At 40.0% G+C, this 25,142-nt stretch overlaps 1 protein-coding gene across 1 annotated transcript in view; it reads left to right on the forward strand.

Annotated features, from left to right (window-relative positions):
* Window positions 1–9,465, forward strand: part of LOC132405272 (organic cation/carnitine transporter 2-like) — a 46,497-nt gene extending 37,032 nt beyond the window's left edge. The window contains exons 9-10 of the mRNA XM_059989951.1: window positions 1,082–1,217; window positions 9,324–9,465. Of these exons, the coding sequence (XP_059845934.1) occupies window positions 1,082–1,217; window positions 9,324–9,465 (278 nt within the window). The remainder of the gene's footprint in view (window positions 1–1,081; window positions 1,218–9,323) is intronic.
* Window positions 9,466–25,142: the final 15,677 nt, after the last annotated feature.

A 25,142-nucleotide genomic window follows, 5' to 3' on the forward strand; every position in this document is an offset into this window, starting at 1 on the left:
GGACTTAAGAACATAGAGATGTCATTTCCAGTTATTTTTCATTTAAATATGAGTAGCCAATGGCATCCACGTGTGAGGAAATGGGCTTTTGGTACATCTGAGTGGACTGAGGAATTGACTAAGTATGTCACAGGTTGGTGCAGATGCACAAGTCAGTCCATTGTACTCTTTCAGCCCTCCTACATGTTCTATACAAATTCTACAGTACCCATAGCACTTGATCTTCACCCAGCTTGAACTACACACCAATTGTTTGATTGAAATCCTTTACCACCAATCACATACATCCCAACCTCCAATCCTCAGTGATCAACAATAGCTGACTACTTTCTAATTCCAATGTCATATCCTATCCCCATATCTCTATCCCAAGATACCCTGTGCTTCAAGCCTAGGTATAACTAGCTTCCATCATTCTATTTGTACCCTTGCATCTGTGTGAGGAGAAGGTCTTGTGCTTTAGGCCTTAGGTGACACTGAGTTTGAAAGCAATTGACCACAATCAAAAGTATTATTGCCCAAATATAGTCATTGCCACAAAATTCCCACTTAGGTGCTGAGGTGCTGTGCCATTCCAGGCCCTTTGGCTTTATTTGGAGTTGATTAGAGCATCAGTTTTAACATATAAGCTCTTCTATTAATTTGAGATTGACTAATGATAATTTCATCTTAATTGGTAGTTCAAAGTGTAAACAAATCTTTAGCATCTGTTATTGAAACTGATGTATAAAAATATCAAATTTATTTGCCTTGTCATTTACACACTGCCCCTCTAATTAATTGGCTGTTTATCAAGCCCACAGTGATATCTCTAACTTTCCCACACAAAATGGTATACTAATATGCTTATAATATCTAAATTTGTCTTGGTAATCTTTCCTAAATTGTAAGTTATAAATTATTAATTACACAACCAAATCAAGGAACAGTGGAAATAAACCAAATTGGAAATGACTTGAATATTCATGTAGTGGAAATAGGTTTGAGTGTATTTTGGCCTCGGTTACATGAAGTCCTCATGCTTGTTAAGGTTCATTTGTTAAGATTCATTTTGAAGTGAGTGTGCACTTTATACTTCCAGATACTTATCAAGAGAATCTGTCACTGAATGTGATCGGGGTGTTAACAATGTTTGCAGCAATTGCAGTTTTGTTTCTGCCTGAAACATTTAAAGTTCCTCTCCCAGATAACATTGAACAAATGCAAAAGATCTATTGGTAAGTATTATAGTCCTTATGATTTATTCACTTAATACAATTTATTCTGTTCTAAATGTCAGGAGAATTAATGTAGAAAGTACCTCAGTTTTGTTTATAGAGAAGATTAAAGAGTAGACTTCTTGTTTTTAAATAGTCATGGAAGACCTGGGGGGGGGGGGGGGCGGTGGAGAGAGTTCTGTATAAAATATAGTAAATATAGTGCTTCGAGCATTTTCCATTTCTGGGCTTAGGCACCTGAAGAGTTCAGGGGTGATGCAACAGCACAGCAAATAGAGCTGATGCTTTCCTGCAAATGATCTGTTTTTGGTCATTATCTCTCGCTCTGTCTGTGTGGTGTTTGGACATTCTCCCAATGGCCTCGTTGGTTTGTTCCCAACACTCAATTATGCAGGCTGGTAGGTTCATTGGCCACTATAGATTGTCCCTAGTATGTAGATGAGTGGTGGAGTCTATTTCTTCTGGTCAAGCTGAAGTGATTCTCCAAGCATGGAGATCCAGAATATACAGAAGTGACTTCAAAGTAATAGAAGACAATTTTCACATTATGGTTGTTAGTGTCTTGGACAAGAACTTTAGTATAAGTAGCTTGAATCAGATGTCCTTTCCTATCTTAGTAATCACAGAATTTACACAGTAGCCTATGTGAATAAAGAGAGCACATAAGATAGGTCTTGCACACTATAGACACAGTGTGATGATGATGGAGGGGGAGAATGAATGGAGCAGTGGATAGGGTCCTGATCATGTCGTCCAGCTATATAAAAGCTGCTAAGCATATCAGACGTTGGAGAGGCTCTATCATTTGAGCAAGAATAGAATATGCACTCAGTAGCTACATTATTATGTAAACTTGCTCATTAATGCAAACATCTAATCAGCCAATCATGTGGCAATAATTCAATGCATAAAAGCATGCAGAAATAGTCAAGAGGTTCAGTTATTGTTCAGGGAAAACATCAGAATGGGGAAACATGTGGCCTAACTGACATTCACCGTGGAATGACTGTTGGTGCTAGATGGGGGGGGGGGGGGGGTTTGAGCATCTCAGAAGCTGCTGATCTCCTGGGATTTTCACACACAACAGTCTCGAGAGTTTACAGATAATGGTGTGAAAAATAGTGAGCATCTATTGAACAGCAGTTCTGTGGGTGAAAATGCTTTGCTGGTGGCAAAGGTCAGAGGACAAGCTGACGGAAAGGTGATGGTAACTCAAGTAACCACATGTTACAACAGTGTTGTGCAGAAAAGCATCTCTGAATGCATAACATGTTGAACCTTGAAGGAGCTACAGCAGCCGAAGACCACAAACATACATTCAATAGCCAATTTATTTAGTAAAGAAGGTACCTTATAAACAGGCTACTGAGTGCAGACTTCAACATGTACAAACAAGCTGGAGGAACTCAGCAGGTTGGGCAGCATCCGTTGAAACAAGCAGTCAATGTCTCGACCCGAAACGCTGACTGCTCATTTCAACGGATGCTGCCTAACCTGCTGAGTTCCTCCAGCTTGATTGTACATGTTGATTTGACCACAGCATCTACAGTGTACTTTGTGAGTGCAGACTTATACTTCTGATGCAGGTGTCAGAAAGGCTTATGTATCAGAAGACGGGCTTTCACCACATGGTTCAAAGCTCCAGATCTCTTCTACCTACAGTACAGCCTTCATTTTCAATCTTTTTATTGATTTTTCAGTTAAGAATATACAAATCAATGGAGAAGTTTAGCAAACAGATAATACAAAAGACATATAAACAGCAGTAAAAAAGAAAGTATATATTGTCAAAATCAGATAGGTAAAATGTTACGCTGATATATATACAATATAATCAAAAAAAAACACAACTCCTCTTAACAACCGTAAAAAAAAGAGATTGGAAATTTTATTTAATAAAGAAAAAAATACTAACTAGGCTGAAACAGAAAAAGGGAAAAGAAAAGAATGATTGGGCTGTCCATTTCAGGATAAAATTAGAAGAAAGAAAAAGAGAAAAAAAAATACTTCCAGTCATCTCCAAACCTTCACGGGTAAGGATTTTCCCTAAAGAGAATAAATAAAATTAATTAATTAAATCATGTGAAAATATTGAATAAAGGGTCACCAGACTTGTTCAAAATTAAAAGACGTATCAAATGTTCAGCTTCTAATTCTCTCCAAGCTTAGATATGACATAATGGAGGGGAGACAATAAAAAACAGTAGGTGGATTAGAATTTTTCTAGTATAGCAAAATAGCTCTCCTAGCCAGTAAAGCTGAAAAGGCTATCACATGTTGAGTGGAAGCAGACACTCTGCCTGCTTCCTCTGGAATGATCCCAAAAATTGCTGTAAGTGAATTGAGTTGAACATCCACATCTATAACTCTAGATAGTATTGCAAACACATCCCTCCAAAAATTATTTAAGCTTACACATCACCAAATCATATGAGTTAGAGTAGCCACTTCTGCGTTACATCTGTCACAAGTAGGGCTTATATTAGGAAAGTATGCACCAGTACAGTCTCTATGAAAATATTGAGGGAGTTTTCAGAAATGCCAGTGAATGTTGGGGATGGCCATTGCATGGTATAAAATTTACTTGCCACATGCCATCCCAAAATTAAATGTTGCCTTAGCCTTGCTATAGCAGTCATCTGCTGTTTTATTAGTGAATATGGTGAAAACTGTGCGATCATTAGTAAATATTCTGAATTATAACCAAGTAATAATAGGTCATTTGTGGAGCAGTTGAAGATCATGGGTACTGGGATAGAATCGCGGGGAATTAGGCAGTGACTTGATTTACTACATTTAGTTATCTCATAAGGTGAGAGCCAAAGTGTGATGGTCAGTTAAGACAAAAACAACATCCAACTGCAAAGAATACACTAAAACAAAATTATATGAAAAAGAAGCTCTGTGAAGGTTTGGATTAATTTTAGATTATGCTATTATATTTGAAAAAGATAGAAACATGAGGATATCACATAACCAGTACATTAAATCAATCAAGAAAACGGTGATTAAGTACAATAAACAAAGGAAGGGTTGAAATAACTATTGAAATAGCAAATGACTATTTTGCTAAAGCAAAACATTGGTAATAAATACCTAGCAATTAGTACAAAGATGTTCCAAGACTGAGACAGCAACACATGGAATAGCTGACTCCATAAAAGATGAAACAGAGCTAACATTAAACCATAACGTGTATATTTGAAATGACAACAACATAAGTACCTTGTAAGATCAGAAAAAGGCATATCAAAGTGTTGAGTCAGGGGAGAGAGACTGTAAGAGTGGTGGAAACAAATTCAATCAGAGCTTTCTCAAGTACTGAGTTTGCAGAGCGATAGGAAAAAGCAGGTGAATGGGTCTCACTGGATTCTGTTAGAAAAAAAACAGCTTGGACTTATGTGATAGAATGAATTTTTATGACCCTTTAACTCTACTTGGCTAATGAAAAGTAAAATAATGAAAAATTTGAATGTCATGTGTTTGAATGTTATCAGTAAAAATTAAGCTTTAATTTTAAACATCAGTTTTAATGTTATAACTGCATCATACATAAAACAGTACGATTGTCTGATTATTTGCTTGCTTAAGTATTTTACTTGAGTATAATTCTGTCCAGAAATATATGGGTAACTTGTTTGAAATCTTTGTATATTTAGGCAACCCACCTGCCAGCAATATGCGGCATAATAATGCATTGATTAACTTGCATATCCCATGCTGATAAAAACTAGCACTGGAAAGTATTGAATTACTACTAAATTTATTTGAAATAATAGACTACATCTGGTATAACATTGAAATGTTTATGTTCAAATCCACTCTTTATAATGGATTTTTTATATTTATATTTTTTTATTCAAATATAGGATCAAAAGTACAAGACTTGTTCACTCTAATTTAGGAAAAAATGAAATAAAGTAGGGTGATCCTTCTAGAAGAAGCTGCTTAACACTCTGACCACAAATCTTCAGCAGCAGAGAAACAACTGAAGATTTCATCACCAATTGGATCATGGATTGGTAGATTCTTCTGTGAAATTGAAAGGGAGAAGAATGGGAGTCCTCCTTAAAATGCTCAGATGATCTTCAAGGGACAGTATTTGGTTCTTACTAAGTTTTAACAAAACATATTTACTGGATTTTTTTCTGTAAGATATTGTGGGGAAAAAACAATCTGAATTTTTTTGGCTTCTTTGAATCAACATACCTTTTCATCACAGGATATCATTCTCTTCATAGCGCTACTTATTAAATGTAATGAAACATAGCACAAAATCTACCCAGTATAGTGGTTTCCTTCAGGAATGTTATCTGCTATCAACTGTTGCTTCCGTTATATTCCTCCAGCTTTGCTCCAAACTTCTACTTTAAAGTTTAATGCAGGCCATTATATTACTAACCTACTTCTATTTATTCACGTGCAAGCTTTTGGATGTTGTTGGCAATGCCAGTATTTATTGTATATCCTTCAAGGCTCCAAACTGAGGAAGCAGTTAAAAGTCAGTCAGACTGATATGCTTGAAATCATACTAAAAGCACACTAAGGATAGTAGATATCTTTCCCCAAAGTGCATAAATCACTTGACGGTGCAATAATTTAGTCATTTCAATTAGGCATTACTAGCAATTAGATTTTAATCATCTGAATTTAAATTCCTCAATACTACACTGGGATTTTAATTTGAATCACTGAATCAAAGGCATAGACCTTAGATACTCACAGAAAACTTAGCCGCTGTCTGACATCATTAAAAGACAAGGTCCTTCAGCCTATTAAAAGCCTACTTCACTATTCAGTTGTACAGAGTCATATAATCATAGAGTTATGCTGTAGTTATGCACAGAAACAGGCACTTCAGCCCATCTAGTCCATGCTGAAACCATTTAATCTACCTACTCCCATTAACCTGCACTGGGACCATAGCCCTCTATGTGCCTTCAATCTAAGAACCTATCTAAACTTTTCTTAAAAGTTGAAATCGAGCTCACATGCACCACTTGCCCTGGGAGCTCACTCCACACTCTATCGATCCTCTGAGTGAAGAACCTTCCCCTCATGTTTCTCTTAAACTTTTCACCTTTTACCCTTAACCCATGACCTCTGTTTGGAATCCCACTCAGGCTCAGTGAAAAAATGCCTGCATGCATTTACCCTATCTACACCCCTCATAATTTTGAATATCACTCAAACCTGCTCTGAATATTCTATGTTCTATGAGGGGTCATGACAAGCCCTTGGCAAGTAGGAATCTCTAGGCATTCTATACATCAAGAGCAAGAGGATAACTAGGGAAGACCACTCAAGGATAAAGGACTGAACACATGCTTTGAGGAGGGGGATGTGGAAAAGATCCTAAATGAGCACTTGGTATCATTATTTACCAAGAAGAAAGACACAGAGGACTGGGATATCAGCATGAAATATACCTATTTGCAAGTGCATTTTGAGATAAAGGAGGAGTAATTGTTGGGTCTCTTAATGAGTATTCAGGTGGTTAAGTCCTGAGGCCTAATAGGATATATCCCAGTCTATTGGGAGAGGCAAGTCGGGGAATTGGCCTTCATAATCATAGGTAAGGTCCCAGAGGACTAAAGATTTGCGGAATTGGTTCAATTATTTTAAAAGGACAATGGGGATATTACTGGAAGCTTTCGACTGCGAGTCTTAAGTCAGTGGTCAGGAAGTTACTGCAGAAATCCTTAAAGAAAGGATTTATGATCATATGGAAAACAAAGGCCCAATTAGGGATGGTCAGCATGGCTTTTTGCAGGGCAAGTCTTGTCATAGGAACTTCATTGAGCTCCTTGAAGAGGTGAAAATGTGATCAAAGAAGGTGGAGCTATAAATGTTGTCCATATAGATTTTAGTAAGGCATTTGATGAGGTCCATTCTGTGAGGCTCACCAAAAAGACTAAGATTTGGGATCAGAATTTGCTTGACCATAGAAGACAGAGGATAGTTGTTGATGGGACTTACTCTGGGTAGTTGTCTGTGACTAGTGGTGTTTTGCAGGGATAGGTACTGAGATCTCTGCTGTTTGGAATATATATATAAATGACCTGTATGATAAGACAAATGTGTGGGTTAAGAGAGTATGCAGATAATAGGAAACTTGGTGGTGCTATGGATAATTATCAGTTGCAGATATAGGTGGAGAAATAGAAAATGGAATTTAATACAGCCAAACCTGAGGTGTTGCATGTTGGGAGATCAAATATAGAGAGACAGTACACTTTTAATGGCAATGCCCTTAGCAGCCTTAATGTGCAGACAACACACACAAAATGTTGGAGGAACTCTGCAGGTCAGACAGCATCTATGGAAAAGAGTACAGTTGATGCTTTGGGCCAAGACCCTTCAGCACTGTTCAGAGCAGTGCATGGTACAGTAATACATTTGGGGAGTTGCAGCAAAGCTCAACATAACAGGCAATAAGTGGAAGGATTTCAAGTGAGTAGAGGAACTAGGAGTAAACATCTAGAGAGTTTTCAGCATTCCAAGTTCAAAATGTTGGTTAAAAAGGTAAAATTGGATGTTTACCTTTAGTAACCAAATGATAGCTCCCAAAGGCAGAAAGATTATGATAGAATCAGAGGTCAAGTGTGAATCCAGTCAATGAAGCTATTATACAACCGAATATTGTAGCAGGTAGTGCAGGTGGCTCGGAGTTCCAGTCACCCAGGTTTGATCCAATCTCTGGTATTTTTTTGTACGGATTTTTTAACCTTTTCCCTGTGACTAAATGGGATTCCCTCAAGTGCTCTGGCTTCCTTCCACATCACAAAGATGCACTGATCGGTAGATTATTTAGCTATTTAGCATGAGCCTACTTTGGTTGATGGGCTTGTGAGGAACAATATACTACAGAGAATGTTTTTTGAGGGCTAGTCGAAATTTAATAGGCTAAATATTCTCATTCTATATCAAATGAGAAACTGTTCACAACTTCAGTTAGATCACAACTCAATGTATGTGTAGGGATCTGATTATTGCTTCACAAGGATGTTGTGATTGCATTGAAGAGAGTGCAGGAGATACTCACAGGGTTGATTCTCGGAATGGAAAATGAGGAGCATGTGCGATGGAGAAATCCAAGGGGAGATTCTATTGAAGTGTGTGAAACTGGACTCATTTATTTTAAGGAAATTCATCACGTTGGACACAGTTCTGTTTTATTCCTGCAGTTCCCATACCACACTGTTCTTTACAGGTTGTGGTATTGGTTTACTACTGTCACTAAAGTATAGTGAAAACTTGTCTTGCATAGTGCTTATGCAGATCAAGATCATTAAACAGTGCATTGAGGAAGAACAAGGTAAAACAATATCAATGCAGAATAAAGTGTAAAAGCTACAAAGTGCAGTGCGGGTAAACCATGAAGTGCAAGATCACAACAAGGTGCAGTAGACTGTGAGAGTCCATCCCATTGTACAGAAGGTCTATTCCTGACAGTGGAATAGAAGCTGTCTTTGAGTCCAGTAGTACATAATATGGAATAGAAGCTGTCTTTGAGCCTAGTCATACATATTTTCAGGTTTTTGGTATTTTCTTCCTAATGGGAAAAGGAAGAAGAGAGAATTTCTAAGGTGAGCAGGGTCCTTGTTATGCTGCCTGCTTTACTAAGGCAGTGAGAAGTACAGACAGAGTCCATAGTAGGGAGGCTGATTTCTGTGATGTGCTGAGGTGCAGTGGTATAAAACATTTTGTCTTATATACATGTCACAAAGATAATTTTCCACCCTTTGTTCAAGGAAAGTGATAATTCGGTCAGCATTCAAGATGCATTCCAGGAACAAGGGCATCAATGGAATGAACACAGAAGTAGGTTATTATAGCATTACAGATGTGTTACTGATGGTAGTATTGTGCAGGAACAAGGTGTGAAACCCTGTTATTTGGTGTACTGTGGCAAGCAAAGCGTGTGGTTGAGGGCTCTTTCTTAGCTAGCCCACTGGCAGCTCCTGTTCTGTGCACGGAGAGAGTACTGAGATCCCGTGGTCCTGCTCATCACACCTTCTTGGTAAGCGAAGTTACTGTCTGCTCTTCAACCTTTTCGCCCCTTGTGGCACATTGGGCGTGGGTTTTTTTTTGCTGTTTCCTTAGCATGTGTCTGTTATTTATGAGTTGTGAGCTCGATGCTCAACCCAGCATGGATGGAAAGTGTGCAAGGAGTCGGCTGGATTCAAACCGGGGACCATTGGCGTCAAAGCCAAGCGCTGATACTATTACATCAGTGGCTGGCTAAAATTGCTGCCTCCCCTCTTTATTTGGTTGTACAAGTCAAAGACTAGTGGCTACAGCAGAACATGTTGCATTCTCTTGGCTGGCAAAAGCTGTGTAGCAAATAAGGAAAGAAACATAGAAAACCTACAGCACAATACAGGCCCTTCAGCCCACAAAGCTGTCCCGAACATGTCCTTAACTTAGAAATTACCTAGGGTTACCCAGAGCCCTCTATTTTTCTAAGCTCTATGTACCTATCCAGGAGTCTCTAAAAAGACACCATTGTATCCGCCTCCACCACCGTCGCCGACAGTCTACTCCACTCACTCACCACTTTCTGCATAAAAATACTTACACCTGATATCTCCTCTGTACCTACTTCCAAGTACCTTAAAACTACGTGCCTTCTCATACTAGCCATTTCAGCCCTGGGAAAAAGCCTCTGACTATATCAGAAAATGGTCCACAATTTTCGAGCTGTGAATTTGAGTCCTTTGCAAATTATTGGCAATGATGGCCTAGCAGAGAGTTCAGTCACAGTAATGAAGGGACTCATGAAGAAAGCGCAAGATAAATGAGAGGAATTCCACAAGTGTCTGATAATTCACAGAAGTGTGTCACTGCAGAATGGCCTCTCTCCAGCCCAAATGCTGATGGGTCAACATATAAACACCAACCTTCCAATGCACAAAAATCTGTTGACCCCTAAAGGAGCGCACAAGATCAAATAAGAGGGAAGGAGAAACAGAAACAGTATGATGATAAGACTGCAAAAAGCCTACCAATCCTGAAGCCTGGAGATCAAGTGCAAATCCGAGATCACAATTCTGGCACTTGGTCCATGCAAGGATACGTGCATGTGGAAGCTGCTCCACATTCCTACCAGATGGACAAGGAACACCTCTGAGAAAAAATCATGTGGATCTACGACCACAAGCTCCAACCCATAGCTATGACACATTGTCTGTCAGTACAACAGAGGGGGTCAACAGATGTGAAAAATAAATCTATTGATCAGAATTCTCAGAAAGACACAAATATGAAAGCATCAAATACAAACAATACACCTGAGGAAACATACAGCATACAACATAAAGGATCATTAAGCCACCTTAGAGACTGATTGACAGTCTTTGAGTGAATCAGTTGTGTGACTGTCCAGTACTTGCTCTTTACAATTGAAGTTAATGTACATATCTTTATTGGAAAGCATTATTGTGTTTTGCAGGTTTATGTGGACGTACTATTGTGCATGTAAGGGCGAAGATGTGTTATTATGGGTGTATGAAATGAAGAACTTCAGTTCCCAGAGTGTAATGTGAATAATTCACCTGAAATGGGAAGTGATGTTGACGAACAGGTCACATATGCTCTTGTCAGTCCAGCATGCCCCGAGTAAAATGTGGTAGAGTGAGGCCAGTCTATAAATACATATATAAATATGTGTAGGTCCAGCATTTCTACCCACACAACTTTGTCTTTGTTAAATAATAAACATAACAGTTAGTGTCCAGAAAGATTTTCTAGCCCACTTCTTTGTCAAAGACGCAGACAAATCCTGCAGTGATGTTAAACTGCAGCCAGTGTTTTTGCTGCTAACCTGACAGTAAAGAATGGGGTTTCTCTTCCTCGACCAGTGATACTGCCCTGGACCAGTGATAATATCAGCAAAAGCAAAGAGCTGGTTATCAACTACAGGACAAAGAAGCTGGACTCCATCCATCAGTGAATGGAGGTGGAGAGAGTGAGTAGCTTTCAATTCCTGGTGCCAACATATCAGAGGATCTGTCCTGGAACCTGCATGTAAGTGTCATCACAAAGAAGGCATGTCAGTTCCTCTAATTTCTTAGAAGTTTGCGTAGATTTGGCATGTCACCAAAAACTTCGACAAACAAAAAGATGTGCTGGCATTTGAGAGGGTCCGGAGGAGGTTCATGAAAATGATCCCAGGAATGAAAGGGTTAACATGTGAGAAGCATATGATGGCTCAGGGCCTGTACTCGTTAGAGTTTAGAAGAATGAGGGGGAATCTCTTTGAAACCTACTGAATATCGAAAGGCCTACAGTAGATAGAATAGAAGTGAAGAGGATGTTTCCTGTAGTGGGGGATTCGAGGGCCTGAGTGCACAGCCTAAGAATTGAGGGACGTCCATTTAGAACAGATATAAGGAAAGATATCTTTAGCCAGAGGGTGGAGAATCTGTGGAATTCATTGCAGGACAAGTTATTGGGTATATTTAAGGCAGAGATGGATAGGTTCTTGATTAATCAGGGTATCAAAGGTTACGGGCAGAAGGCAGGAAAATGTGGTCGAGAAGGATAATAGTCAGCCACGATGAATGGCAAAGCAAACTCAATGGGCCAAATCACCTAATTCTGCTCCTACATCTTATGATTTAAACCTCTATTGATACATTGTGGAGCACATCCTAACTGGTTGCATCACAGCCTGATATGGAAACACCAATGTCCAGGAACTGGAAAGCCTTCAGAAGGTGATGGGCACAGCCCGATTGTTCAAAGGCAAAGCTTTCCCATCATTGGATGCATTCACATTGAGTGCTGCCACAAGAAGGCAGCATCTATCATCAAATATCCCCACACCCCAGGCCATGCCCTCAAGCTACTACCATTGGGCAGGAGGTACAGAAGCCTTAGGTCCCACATCCACTCTATCAAGGTCCTTTACTGAGAAGTGTGGTAGAACAAGCAGATCTGGGAATACAAATTCATAATTCAGTGAAAGTCATCTCACAGATAGATAGGGTCATAAAGGAAGCTCATGGCACAATCAGTTATTACCCCACAACTTACAGGCTCATTTTCCAGACAACTCATGTTTTCGGTATTATTTATTATTTGCAGTATGTCCTCTTTTGCGCACTGGTTGTTTATTAGTCTTTGGCTGCTTATGTGTAGCTTTTCATAAAATTCTATTGTGTTCCTTCTTTTCCTGTAAATATCTGCCAATAAATTTATCTCAAGGAAGTGTATGGTAACACCTAAAACCACAATCCCAGTGCACTGGTGTGAATCAGCTAGTGAAGTGTGCTGTGCAGTATTTGCTGTTATGGATCAGCTGAATTTCTAGTTATTTCTTTCTTGATTTATTTAGTCCTAAATATTGTTAATGAATTGCTTTCATTATGAATATCAGCATCAGCATGTTCTTTCTTCTCAAGTTGCTGATCCCTTACATTTTAAAAATACCCTTTTTGCTTTCTCACTTTCCTGATTCGTTATTCTCCTTTTATTCCCCCTCATATCATCTGCACACATCCTCTGTCTCAATGAGAATGTTTTAATTGGAGACATTTGTCAATAGTGGTCACAATCTGAGAATTTACAAAACTTGTCAAAAGTTGAAATCTACATTAAACACCATTTCTGTAATCTCATAATCTTTTGCAATTTCTAAATCCACTATTAAATTTGAATACAATTTCATGAATTTAATTATTAAGGAGTATCAGATTCATGAATCATTGGCATCTCTTCTGAGGAATGAACAACCTGTACAAAAGGGACAGGTTATACCTGAACCCGAGGGGGACCAATATCCTAATTGGACGAACCAAAAGGGTCAGACCAGTTAAGCTCACAGATCTCAGTTTTGCACATGACATAGTCCTGTTCTCTGACCAGATGGAGGAAGCACAGCATCTACTGACAAAAGTGGAAATTGAGTGCAATAAAGTTGGACTTCACTTAAACACTAAGAAGACAGAGTACATGGTGTTCAACTGTGACAAAGGTACTCTCAAGACTGTAAAGAATGATACCATTAAGAAAGCCTTAGACTTCAAGAACCTCAGGTCAAGAATGATGAGTTTGGAGAAGGACATAAAGATACGGAAGGCACTGGTGTGGAGGGCTGTGAACGACATGAAGGAAATCTGGAGGTCGAACCTGAACAGAGGGCTCAAATAGAGGATCTTCATAGCAGTCATAGTGTCCATTCTCACGTACGGATGCGAGACGTGGACACTCACCAAGACCATGCAAAAGTCACTAGATGGTTGCCACACGAATGCTCCGGATGGCTCTTGACGTGAGTTGGCAACGGCACATGATGAACGTCGAGCTCTATGACGACCTACCGATGCTCACCAGTAAAATTGAGGCGAGAAGACTGCAACTAGCAGGGCACTGTCTATGTCACCCTGAGCTACCTGCCAGCCTAGTCATCACATGGGAGCCCAAGCATGGGAGGATGAGCCCTGGGCGCCCTCCCAAGACTATGGTCAACACGCTCCTAGAAGATAGCAGTGTGGCTAGTGCAGATGAACTGAACACACTGATGAGGGGGAGGGAGGAGTGGAGAGTCCGTCATCGTGCCCGACGCCAGCCCCCTGGGCCTGAGTCGACGTAGTAGTAGTAGCAGTAATATCCTAATAGGCACATTTGCAAAATCTGTCCAGGAGGGTTTAAACTAATTTGGCAGGAGGATGGGAACCAGAGTGACAGTGCTGAGAATGAGGAGTTGGTTTACAGACAGAGTGTGTAGTGAAACAGCTAGAAAGGATGGGCTGATCATAGGGCAAAATTGCAGTCAACTGAATGAGTTGCAAGATAAAAGGCAGACAGAATTGAACAGGGTGAATGCACGACTGAATTTGTTATATTTGAATATATGGAGTATATGGAATAACGCAGGTGAACTTGTAGCGCAGTTACAGATTGGCATGTATGACGTTGTGCACATCACTGAATCGTGGCTGAAAGGTTATAGCTGGGAGCTTAACGTACAAGGATACACATTGTTTTGAAAGGACAGGCAGATAGGCAGTGGGTATGAAGAGGTTCTGTTGGTAAAAATTGAAATCAAAGCATTAGGAAAAGGTGACATAAAGCAGGAAGGAGTTGAATCGTTGTGTGTGGAGCTAAGAAACTGAAAAGGTAAAAAGACCTTGATGGGAGTTATATTCAGACCCCAAACAGTAGTGAAGATATGGTGTACAAATTATAACGAGTTAGAAAATGCATGCAAGGGGCAATGTTAACCGTTGTCATGAGGGATTGCAAAATGCAGGTAAATTGGAAAAATCAGGTTTGTGCTAGATTCCAGAGGGGGAATTTCTAGAATGCCTACAAGATGGCTTTACAGAGGCTTGTGGTTGAACCCACTATGGGATCACCTATTCTGGACTGGGTGTTGTGCAATGGACCAGAATTGATTAGAGAGCTAAAGGTAAAGAACCCCTAAAGGGTAAGTGATCAGGTTATGATAGAATTCACCCTGCAATTTGAAAAGGAGAAGCTCAAATCGGATGTATCAGTATTACAGTGGAGTAAAGGGAACAACGGATGCAGGAGAGAGGAGTCGGCCAAAATTGTTTGGAAAAGAACACTGGCAGAAATGACAGCAGAGCAGCAATCGCTGAAATTTCTGGTAACAATTTGTAAGGTGCAGGATATATACGTCGCAAAGAGGAAGAAGGATTCTAAAGGCAGGATGACACAACTGTGACTGACAAGAGAAGTCAAGCTAACATAAACGCCCAAGAGAGGGCATATAATAGAGCAATAATTAGTGGGAAGCTAGAAGATTGGAAAAATTTAAAAAAAACAACAGAAGGTAACTAAAAACATCAAAAAGAAGAAAAAGATGGAATACAAAGTTAACCTAGCCATTATCATTAAAGGGGATACCAAGAGTTTCTCCAGGCACATAAAGTATAAAATATCAGACCACTGAAAAATTATGCTGGAGAGGTAGGTATTGGGTCAAGGATATGATGAATGAAATGAGTAAGTATTTTACATTTGAAGATACTACCAATATGCTGGAAGTTCAGGGTTCATGAAATGTGTGAAGTTGTCAGTACTAGGGAGAAGATTCTTGGAAAACTGAATGGCCTGAAGGTAGATAAGTCGCCTGGACAAGATGGTTTAATTGGTGTAAGTTGTGTACTTGGATTTTCAAAAGGCCTTTGTCAAGGTGCCACTCATGATGTTGCTTATCAATTTAAGATCCCATGGTATTACAAGAAAGATACCAATACGGATAAAGCAGTGGCTCTTTGACAGGAGGCAAAGAGTGGGAATAAAGGGAGTCTTTTCTGGTTGGCTGATGGTAACCAGTAGTGTTCCAAAGGGCTCTGAGTTGGGACCTTTCCTTTTTACATTATATATTAATGATTTGGACGACAGAATTGCTGGCTTTGTGGCCAGGTATGCAGATGGTACGAATACAGGTGGAGGGGCAGGTAGTTTTGAGTAAGTAGAGAAGCTACAGAAGGCCTTAGACTGAATTGGAGATCGGGCAAAGAAGTAGAAGATAGAATTCAGTGTCAGGAAGTATATGATCATACACTTGATAGCAGAAATTAAAATTGTAGACTATTTTCTAAATGGAGAGACAATTTGAGGTGTAAAGGGAGTTCTGAGTCCTTGTGCAGGATTGCCTTAAGGTTAATTTGCAGGTTGAGTCAGTGGTGGAGGAAGGCAAATGCAATGTTAGCATTCATTTCAAAAGGACTAGAATATAAAAGCAAGGATGTAATTTTCAGGCTTTATAAAGCACTGGTGAGGATTCACTTGGAGTACTGTGAGCAGTTTTGGGCCCCTTATTTTAGAAAGGATATGCTGACTTTGGAGAGAGTTCAAAGAAGATTCACGAAAATGATTCTAGGATTGAAAGGTATTTGATGGCTCTGGACCTGTATTCACTAGAATTCAGAAGAATGAGGGCTGTCCTTGTTGAAACCTATCAAATGTTGAAAGGCCTCGATAAAGTGGATGTCGAGAGGGTGTTTCCTATGGTAGGGACCAAAGGGCGCAGTCTCAGAATAGAGGATCATCCTTTTAGAAGGGTCATGAGAAGGGATTTTGTTAGCCAGAGAGTGGTAAATTTGTGGAATTCATTGTAGGAGGCCAAGTCATTGGGTATATTTACAGTGCCTATAAAAATATTCAACCCTTGCCCCCTTGGAAGTTATCATGTTTTATTGTTTTACAACATTGAATTACAATGGATTTACTTTGGTTTTTTTTAAACACATCATCAGAAAACATCTCTTTTGTGTCAAAGTGAAAACAGGCCACTACAAGGTGATTAATTACAAATATAAAGCAGAAAATAATTGATTACATAAGTATTCACACTCCTTTACTACGACAAACCAATTCATCACAGCTGCAGCCAATTGGTTTTAGAAATCACAAAATTAGTTAAATGGAGATCACCTTATGCAGTCAAGGTGCTTCAATTGATTGTGGTAAAAATACACTTGTATCTGGAAGGTTCTGTTACTGGTGAGTCAGTATCCTGGCAAAAACTACACAATGAGAACAAAAGAAAATTCTAAGCAACTTCTGTGAAAAGGTTCTTGGTTATAAAAAAATGTCCAAGTCACTGTATACCTCTTGGAGTATAGTTAAGTCAATCATCATTGAAGTGGAAAGAATATGGCACAGATGTAAATCTGCCTAGAGCAGGCTGTCGTCAAAAACTGAGTGACTGTGCAAGAAGGGAACTAGTGAGAAAGGCTACCAAGAGACCTATGACAACTCTGGATGAGTTACAAGGTTTAGTGTCTGAGATGGGAGAAGCTGCACATACAACAAATATTGCTTGGGTGCTTTACCAGTTGTAGCTTTATGAGAGAATGGCAAAGAGATAGCCATGGTTTAAAAAAACTTACATGAAATCTCAGTTAGAATTTGCCAGAAGGCATATGCGGGACTCTGAAGTCATCTGGAAGAAGGTTCTGTGGTCTGATCAAACCAAAATGAGCTTTTTAATCATCAGACTAAAGGCTATGTTTGGCATGAGCCAAACACTGCACACCATCAATAACACACCATGGTGGTGGCTAAATCATGCTGTGGGGATGCTTCATAGCAGCAGGCCCTGGAAACTTGTGAAGGTAGAGGGTAAAATGAATACAGCGAAATACAAGAAATCCCGAGACATGCCTCCTTACCTTGCACAGGCTACCTTATCAAATGCCTTGCTGAAATCCATATACACTACATCTACTACTCTTCCTTCATCAATGTGCTGAGTCACATCCTCAAAAAAATTCAATCAACCTTGGATGGCAGCCCGCCTAGGAGAAGGAAAACTCTGATTTTAAACCTCCGCTGATGTTATTTACGACCTCACTCTGGCAACTTCTGCAATGACATTGGTGCCAAGCTGTATTGACACTTGCCCTTCTCTTAGACTACAACAGTGACCTGGAGAGGGGGAACCCGCTGCATGGGCAACAGCTGGTTCTTCACAGACCACCAGAGGTGCAAACCCATGATCCTCTGGGATCGTCGGCTGCCTACTACATTCTATTCCAATCCTCACTGTCGCATGGTACAGACAGTAATCCCAAGATTACTACCCTTGAGGTCCTGCTTATCATCTTCCTTCCTTCCCAGCTCCCTGTATTCTATTTTCAGGACTTCCTCCCTTTTTCTACATACTGTATATTGTTGGTGCCAATACGTACCACAACTTCTGGCTACTCACACTCCTTTTTCAGGATATTACATTCAGAAATGTTGCAGACCCTGGCATCCATGTTTCTTTTTCACACCCACAGAATAGCCTATCTGTTTCCCCTATTACTGCTGCCATCTAGATTGTAGACTGTTGCAATAAATAAGGCTGTTATCGTCAGCGAATTTAACTTTCCACATGTTGACTGAGACTCCCACACTGTAAAAGAACTAATTGGGATAGAGTTTGTCAAACGTGTTCAGGAAATTTTCCTTAATCAGTCGTAGAAGTCCAAACGGGAGAGTGTGCGATACTTGATCAGCTGTTAGGGAATGAGACAGGATAGGTACCAAAAGTTTGTGTAGGGGAATACTTCGCATCTAGTGATCACAATGCCATTAGTCTCAAAGTAAATATGGAAAAAGATAGGTCTGGTCTGCAGGCTAGTTCGGAGAAAGCCAACGTTGATGGTATGAGAAAGGATCTGCTAAGTGTGGATTGGGACAGGCCGTTTTCTGACAAAGGTGTAGTTGGTAAGAGGGAGGCCTCAAAAGTGAAACTTTGAGAGTACAAGGCTTGTATGTGCCTGTCAGAATAAAATATAAAAAATAATAGGTTTAGGGAACCCTGGTTTTCGAGAGATATTGAGGCCCTGGTTAAGAAACAAAAAAGAGGTGCATTGCAGGAAAAGGCAGTGTGGAACAAATGAGGTGCATGTGGAGTAGAAGAAATTCAAGGAACCTCTTAAGAAAGAAATTAAGAAGGCGAAAGGAGGTCATGAGGTTGCCCCAGCAGACAAGGCAATGGAAAATTTTAAAGGATCCTACAGATATGTTAAGAGCAAAAGAATTGCAAGGGATAATATTGGTCCTCTGCAAGATCAAAATGGTAAGCTGTATGTGGAGCCAAAAGTGATGGGGGAGATGTTAAATGGATTTTTTACATCTGTATTTACCCAGGAGATGGACACAGAGTCTGCAGAGTGAGGTAAATCCCCATGGCTTGACAACATGTTCCCTCAGACCCTGTGGGAGGCAAGTGTGGAATTTGTAGGGGCCCTACCAGAGGTATTTAAATCATGCTTTGTGACAGGTGAAGTACCGACAGACTGGTAGATAGCTAATATTGTCACAGTTAAAGAAAGGCTCTAAAAATAAACCAGGCAATTTTCAGCTGGAGAGCCTGGTGTCATTAGTGAGACAGTTATTGGAAGGCACTCTGAGAGACTGATCCTGAGTATCAGATGTTACAATCTCTCTTACACTTTTTAAGTTTTGAAGTAGAGAGTAGGCCATTCAGGAGTAAAAGACTGCTCCTTCATTTGACCGATATGGCTATTTTTAGGACCAGGCAGATCCCAGTCAAGGGAGTTTTGTACTGTCTGATTGCCATTTTGCTTCAAAGTAGGCAGAGAGAATTCAAAATCCCTTGGTAAGCCTGAGCTCTTCCATGATCAGAGAGCACCAAGGAAATGAAAGACACAGCCAGGAAACATACTGATCTGATCTGCCTTCACCATTCAGAAAGCATTGCTTATTTGTGAGTTGGTTGACCCAATTACTATTAAAGATTGCGAATAAAATCTGAGATTTTCTAGTCACTAGTTTTCATTTTGATTTCTTGTTTATCTGTTGTCTACACACAGGACCTAGTCACATAGAGATGCTATTCCCAGTTATTTTTCATTTAAATGTTAGTAGCCAATGCCATCCATGTGTAAGGAAACAGGTTTTTGGTACACCTAAGGAGATTGAGGTCACAGGATGGTGCAGATACAGAAGTCAGCCCCTTATGCTTAACTGTTCCCTCTCCATCAGCCCTCCTAACCACTTTAAACAAACTCCATTGTTCTCCCAAAACATGATCTTCACCCAGCATGAACAACACCAATTATTTGATTGGAACCCATAGTCATCAGTTAAGCACATCTCAGCCTCCAATCCCCAGTGATCATTGACAGCCAGCTGCTTCCCAATTCCAATGTAATATCCTACCCCCATATCCGTATCTCACCATTCCCCATGCCTCAGGTCAAGATACACCTAATTTGCATCATTTAATTTCTACCCATGTAGCTGTGTGCAGGAAAGTTCTTGTGCATTGGGCCGTAGGTGACAGTGAATTTACATCAATAGATCCCTGTCAAAAGTGTTATTGTAGAAGCATGATTATTACCATAAAACCACCATTTAGACACAGAGGTGCTGTAATATTCTAGGTCCTTTTATTTTGAGTTTGTTAGAAATGCCCCTTTAATTAATTTGAGTTTTACTGAAAAGAATATCATACTGATTGACTGCTTAAACTCTAAAACAAACCTTTAACATCTGGTATTGCATGCAGTTTACACATTGCTTCTCTAATTAGTTCATGTTTGTCAGTCCCCAAATGACAGATACAGTACTTGCTCCTTTCCCACTGCATTTGGTAAACTAATAAGCTTATAATATCCCATGGTAACCCCCCTAAGTAGTAGATAGAAACAGGTAATATTCTAATCCAAAGTGCAGTTTTCAAAATTAAAAGATCAAGCATAAGGCTCAAAGATTTCTCCATGACATATTTATCTGTAAATGGAGCTGTTGTTCATACTACATCTGCCACAGAGAGACGCTTCCTGATTGGTTTATTATTTCAAAGAACAGTGTGCTACTTGCTTTGGTGCATCAGAGAGTAAAAATGCTATGGCCTATTTGACAATTGAATACTCACCATATAGAAGATAAAAAATCACATGAAGCAGTGATGGGAACTGCTGATACCCATATTAGCGACTGAAAAATGCAAAGATGTTTTTGTTATCAGTCAGTACCTGAGTAAGTGCAGAGAAAGCAGTGGTGGAGTCTGTGTACATACACTCACTTGCATTCAAATTAAAAACAGCAATTATTGCATTTGCTTAGTACGAAAGATATTCTGCAATAAAAGCTAAATACAGTGCCTGTAAATACATCCCCTGGGATGGATAATCTGTGATGAATGGGTGGACAAGATTGTCAACATTGCCTTGGGACCAGATGCTTTAATTTTAGACTTTGTTTTTAAATTCTGTCCTTCATTTACAAGACACTGTGTTTTTGTTTGGTCTTAATAACACATTGCAGCAGACAACAAATTCGCCTTTGAAATAATAGTAAAATCGTAAAGAAAAAAGAACTTGGATTGCTATAATGTTTTTCATAACCACGGGACTTTTTGATTCATTTCTCTGCCGATGAGAAGCTTCACACTGCTAAAACTATGACAGTCAATTTGTGAAGCAATCTCCCATAAACTGCCCTAACATAGCAAGGAGCTGATTGTGGTTGGGGGGCGAATATGAGCCAAGTCGACGATAGATATGGTAACAAAATGTCAGTACACACTAGTTTGTATAAACCAGCAACTAAGGGCTTTTTAGAACATAGAACATAGATTGCTGAACCTCTGGCTAGGATATTTATGTCCTCTTTGTCCACGGGAATGGTACCGGAGGATTGGAGGGAGGCGAATGTTGTCCCCTTGTTCAAAAAAGGTAGTAGGGATAGTCCAGGTAATTATAGACCAGTGAGCCTTACATCTGTGGTGGGAAAGCTGTTGGAAAAGATTCTTAGAGGTAGGATCTATGGGCATTTAGAGAATCATGGTCTGATCAGGGACAGTCAGCATGGCTTTGTGAAGGGCAGATTGTGCCTAACAAGCCTGATAGAGTTCTTTGAGGAGGTGATCAGGCATATAGATGTGGGTAGTGCAGTGGATGTGATCTACATGGATTTTAGTAAGGCATTTGACAAGGTTCCACATGATAGGCTTATTCAGAAAGTCAGAAGGCATGGGATCCAGGGAAGTTTGGCCAGGTGGATTCAGAATTGGCTTGCCTGCAGAATGCAGAGGGTCGTGGTGGAGGGAGTACATTCAGATTTGAGGGTTGTGACTAGTGGTGTCCCACAGGGATCTGCTCTGGGACCTCTACATTTTGTGATTTTTATTAACGACCTGGATGTGGGGGTAGAAGGGTGGGTTGGCAAGTTTGCAGATGACACAAAGGTTAGTGGTGTTGTAGATAGTGTAGAGGATTGTCAAAGATTGCAGAGAGACATTGATAGCATGTAGAACTGGGCTGAGAAGTGGCAGATGGAGTTCAACCCGGAGAAGTGTGAGGTGGTACACTTTGGAAGGACAAACTCCGAGGCAGAGTACAAAGTAAATGGCAGGATACTTGGTAGTGTGGAGGAGCAGAGGGATCTGGGGGTACATGTCCACAGATCCCTGAAATTTTGCCTCACAGGTAGATAGGGCAGTTAAGAAAGCTTATGGGGTGTTAGCTTTCCTAAGTCGAGGGATAGAGTTTAAGAGACACGATGTAATGATGCAGCTCTATAAAACTCTAGTTAGGCCACACTTGCAGTACTGTGTCCAGTTCTGGTTACCTCAGTATAGGAAGGATGTGGAAGCATTGGAAAGGGTACAGAGGAGATTTACCAGGATGCTGCCTGGTTTAGAGAGTATGGATTATGTTCAGAGATTAAGGGAGCTAGGGCTTTGCTCTTTGGAGAAAAGAAGGATGAGAGGACACATGATAGAGGTGTACAAGATATTAAGAGGAATAGACAGAGTGGATAGCCAGCACCTCTTCCCCAGGGCACCACTGCTCAGTACAAGAGGACATGGCTTTAAGATAAGGGGAGGGAAGTTCAAGGGGGATATTAGAGGAAGGTTTTTCACTCAGAGAGTGGTTGGTGCATGGAATGCACTGCCTGAGTCAGTGGTGGAGGCAGATACACTAGTGAAGTTTAAGAGACTACTAGACAGTTATATGGAGGAATTTAAGATGGAGGGTTATAAGGGAGGCAGGGTTTGAGGGTCGGCACAACATTGTGGGCCGAAGGGCCTGTAATGTGCTGTACTATTCTATGTTCAATGGAAGTTTTCAAGTTTATTACAACATTGAATCACAGTGGATTTAATTTGTATTTTTTGACACTGATCAGCAGAAAAAGACTCTTTCCTGTCAACCTGAAAACAGATCTCTACAAAATGATCTAAATAAATTGCAAATATAGAACACAAAATAATTGATTGCATAAGTATTCATCCCCTTTAATGTGACACATCAAATTATCACTGCTGCAACCAATTCGTTTTAGAAGTCACATAATTGGAAATAAATGGAGATCTGTTTTTTGAAGAACTGTTTCAATTGATGGTAGCAGAACTACACCTGAAGGTCCCACTCCTGATGAGTCAGTATCCTGACAAAACGTACACCAGGAGATCAATGGAACATTCCAATCAACACTGTGAAAAGGTTATTGATAAGCACAGGTCAGGAGACGGATGCAAATACGAGAGTTTCCAAAGGACGGGAGAAGTTCCAGAAGATTAGAGGGTTACAGATATTGTTCCATTATTCAAGGAAAGGAATAGAGTTAGTCCAGGAAATTATAGACCAGTGAGTCTTACCTCAGTGGACAGTAAGTTGATGGAGAAGATCCTGAGAGGCAGGATTTATGAACATTTGGAGAGGCATAATATGATAAGGAATAGTCAGCATGGCTTTGTCAAAGGCAGGTCGTGCCTTATGAGCCTGATTGAATTTTTGAGGATGTGACCAAACACATTGATGAAGGAAAAGCAGTAGATATAGTGTATATGGATTTCAGTAAGACATTTGATAAGTCAACCCATGCAAGACTTATTGAGAAAGTAAGGAGGCATGGGATCCAAGGGGACTTTGCTCTGTGGATCCAGAACTGGCTTGCCCACAGAAGGCAAAGAGTGGTTGTAGATGGGTCATATTCTGCATGGAGGTTAGTGACCAGTGGTGTGCCTCAGGGATCTGTTCTGGGACCCCTACACTTCATAATTTTTATAAATGACCTGGAAGAGGAAGTGGAGGGATGGGTTAGTAAATTTGCTGATGACACGAAGGTTAGGGGATGTTGTGGATAGCGTGGAGGGCTGACAGAGGTTATAGTGGGCATTGATAGGATGCAAAACTGGGCTGAGAAGTGGCAGATGGAGTTCAACCCAATAAGTGTGAGGTGATCCATTTTGATAGGTCAAATATGATGGCAGAATGTAGTATTAATGAGGGGCACTGATCATGTCGATAGTCAGAGGCTTTTTCCCAGCACTGGAATTTCAGCTAGTCTTTGCCAGAAGGCATTGGGGGACTCAGCTGGAAGAAATTAAGCTTTTGGCCATCAGACTAACTGCTATGCTTGGCTTATGCACATCATCAAAAACACAGCATCCCTACCATAAAGCATGGTGATGGTTGCATCATGCTGTGGGGATGCTTCACTGCAGCAGACCCTGGAAGGCTTGTGAAGGTAGAGGGTAAAATTAATAAAGCAAAATACAGGGAAATCCTGGAGCAAAACCAAATGCAGTCTGAAAGACAACTCTTACTTGGGAGAAGATTTGGGGTCAAGACAATGACCCCAAGCATAAAGCTAAAACTATACAGGAGTGGCTTAAAAACAGCAAAGTTAATGTCCTGGAATGGCCAAGTCAGTGTCCAGACCTCAATCCATTTGAAAATTTGTGGCTGCACTTGAAAATGTCTGTTTACTCATGATCCTCATGCAATCTAACAGAGCTTGAGCAGTTTTGTAAAGAAGGACACCTGCAGTTTACAGATGTGCAAAGTTGAGAGAGTCCTATCCATACAGACTTGAGGCTATAATTGCTGCCAAAGGTGCAGCAACTAAGTACTGACTTGAAGGGGATAAATACTCATGCAATCAATTATTTTGTGACTTACATTTGTAATTAATTTAGATCACTTTGTAGAGATCGGTTTTCAATTTGACACAAAAGAGTCCTTTTCTGTTGATCAATGTCATAAAAGCCAAATTAAATCTACTGTGGTTCCACATTGTAAAACAGCAAAACATGAAAACTTCTAAGTGGGGGTGGAGTGAATAGTGAATAGTTTTTAGAGGCACTGTACGTCAAATCAATACGTAATTGTTGTAATGAACTGCAATAATAAAGCAAGAAAGGCCTTGTCTTCATTACCCTTGTAATAAGTTTCTAATTAGCCAATGGCATGGGGTGGGGAATATTTAATTGCATTCTTAGAAATTTTAAAGAAGTAAATTACTTCTAGTTCCAATATCAAGCAGGTGATTAAAGCAAGTTTCCCATCTCCTCTCTTCATTGAGAATAGAGCAACCAAATCATCAACATTGTGGAAATAAACCAAGTTGGATATGACTTGGGTATACATGCAGTGAAAATAGATTTAAGTGCATTTTGGCCTCAGTTACATGAAG

Source organism: Hypanus sabinus, chromosome 15 (assembly GCF_030144855.1).
Source record: "Hypanus sabinus isolate sHypSab1 chromosome 15, sHypSab1.hap1, whole genome shotgun sequence".
Lineage (NCBI taxonomy): Eukaryota > Metazoa > Chordata > Chondrichthyes > Myliobatiformes > Dasyatidae > Hypanus > Hypanus sabinus.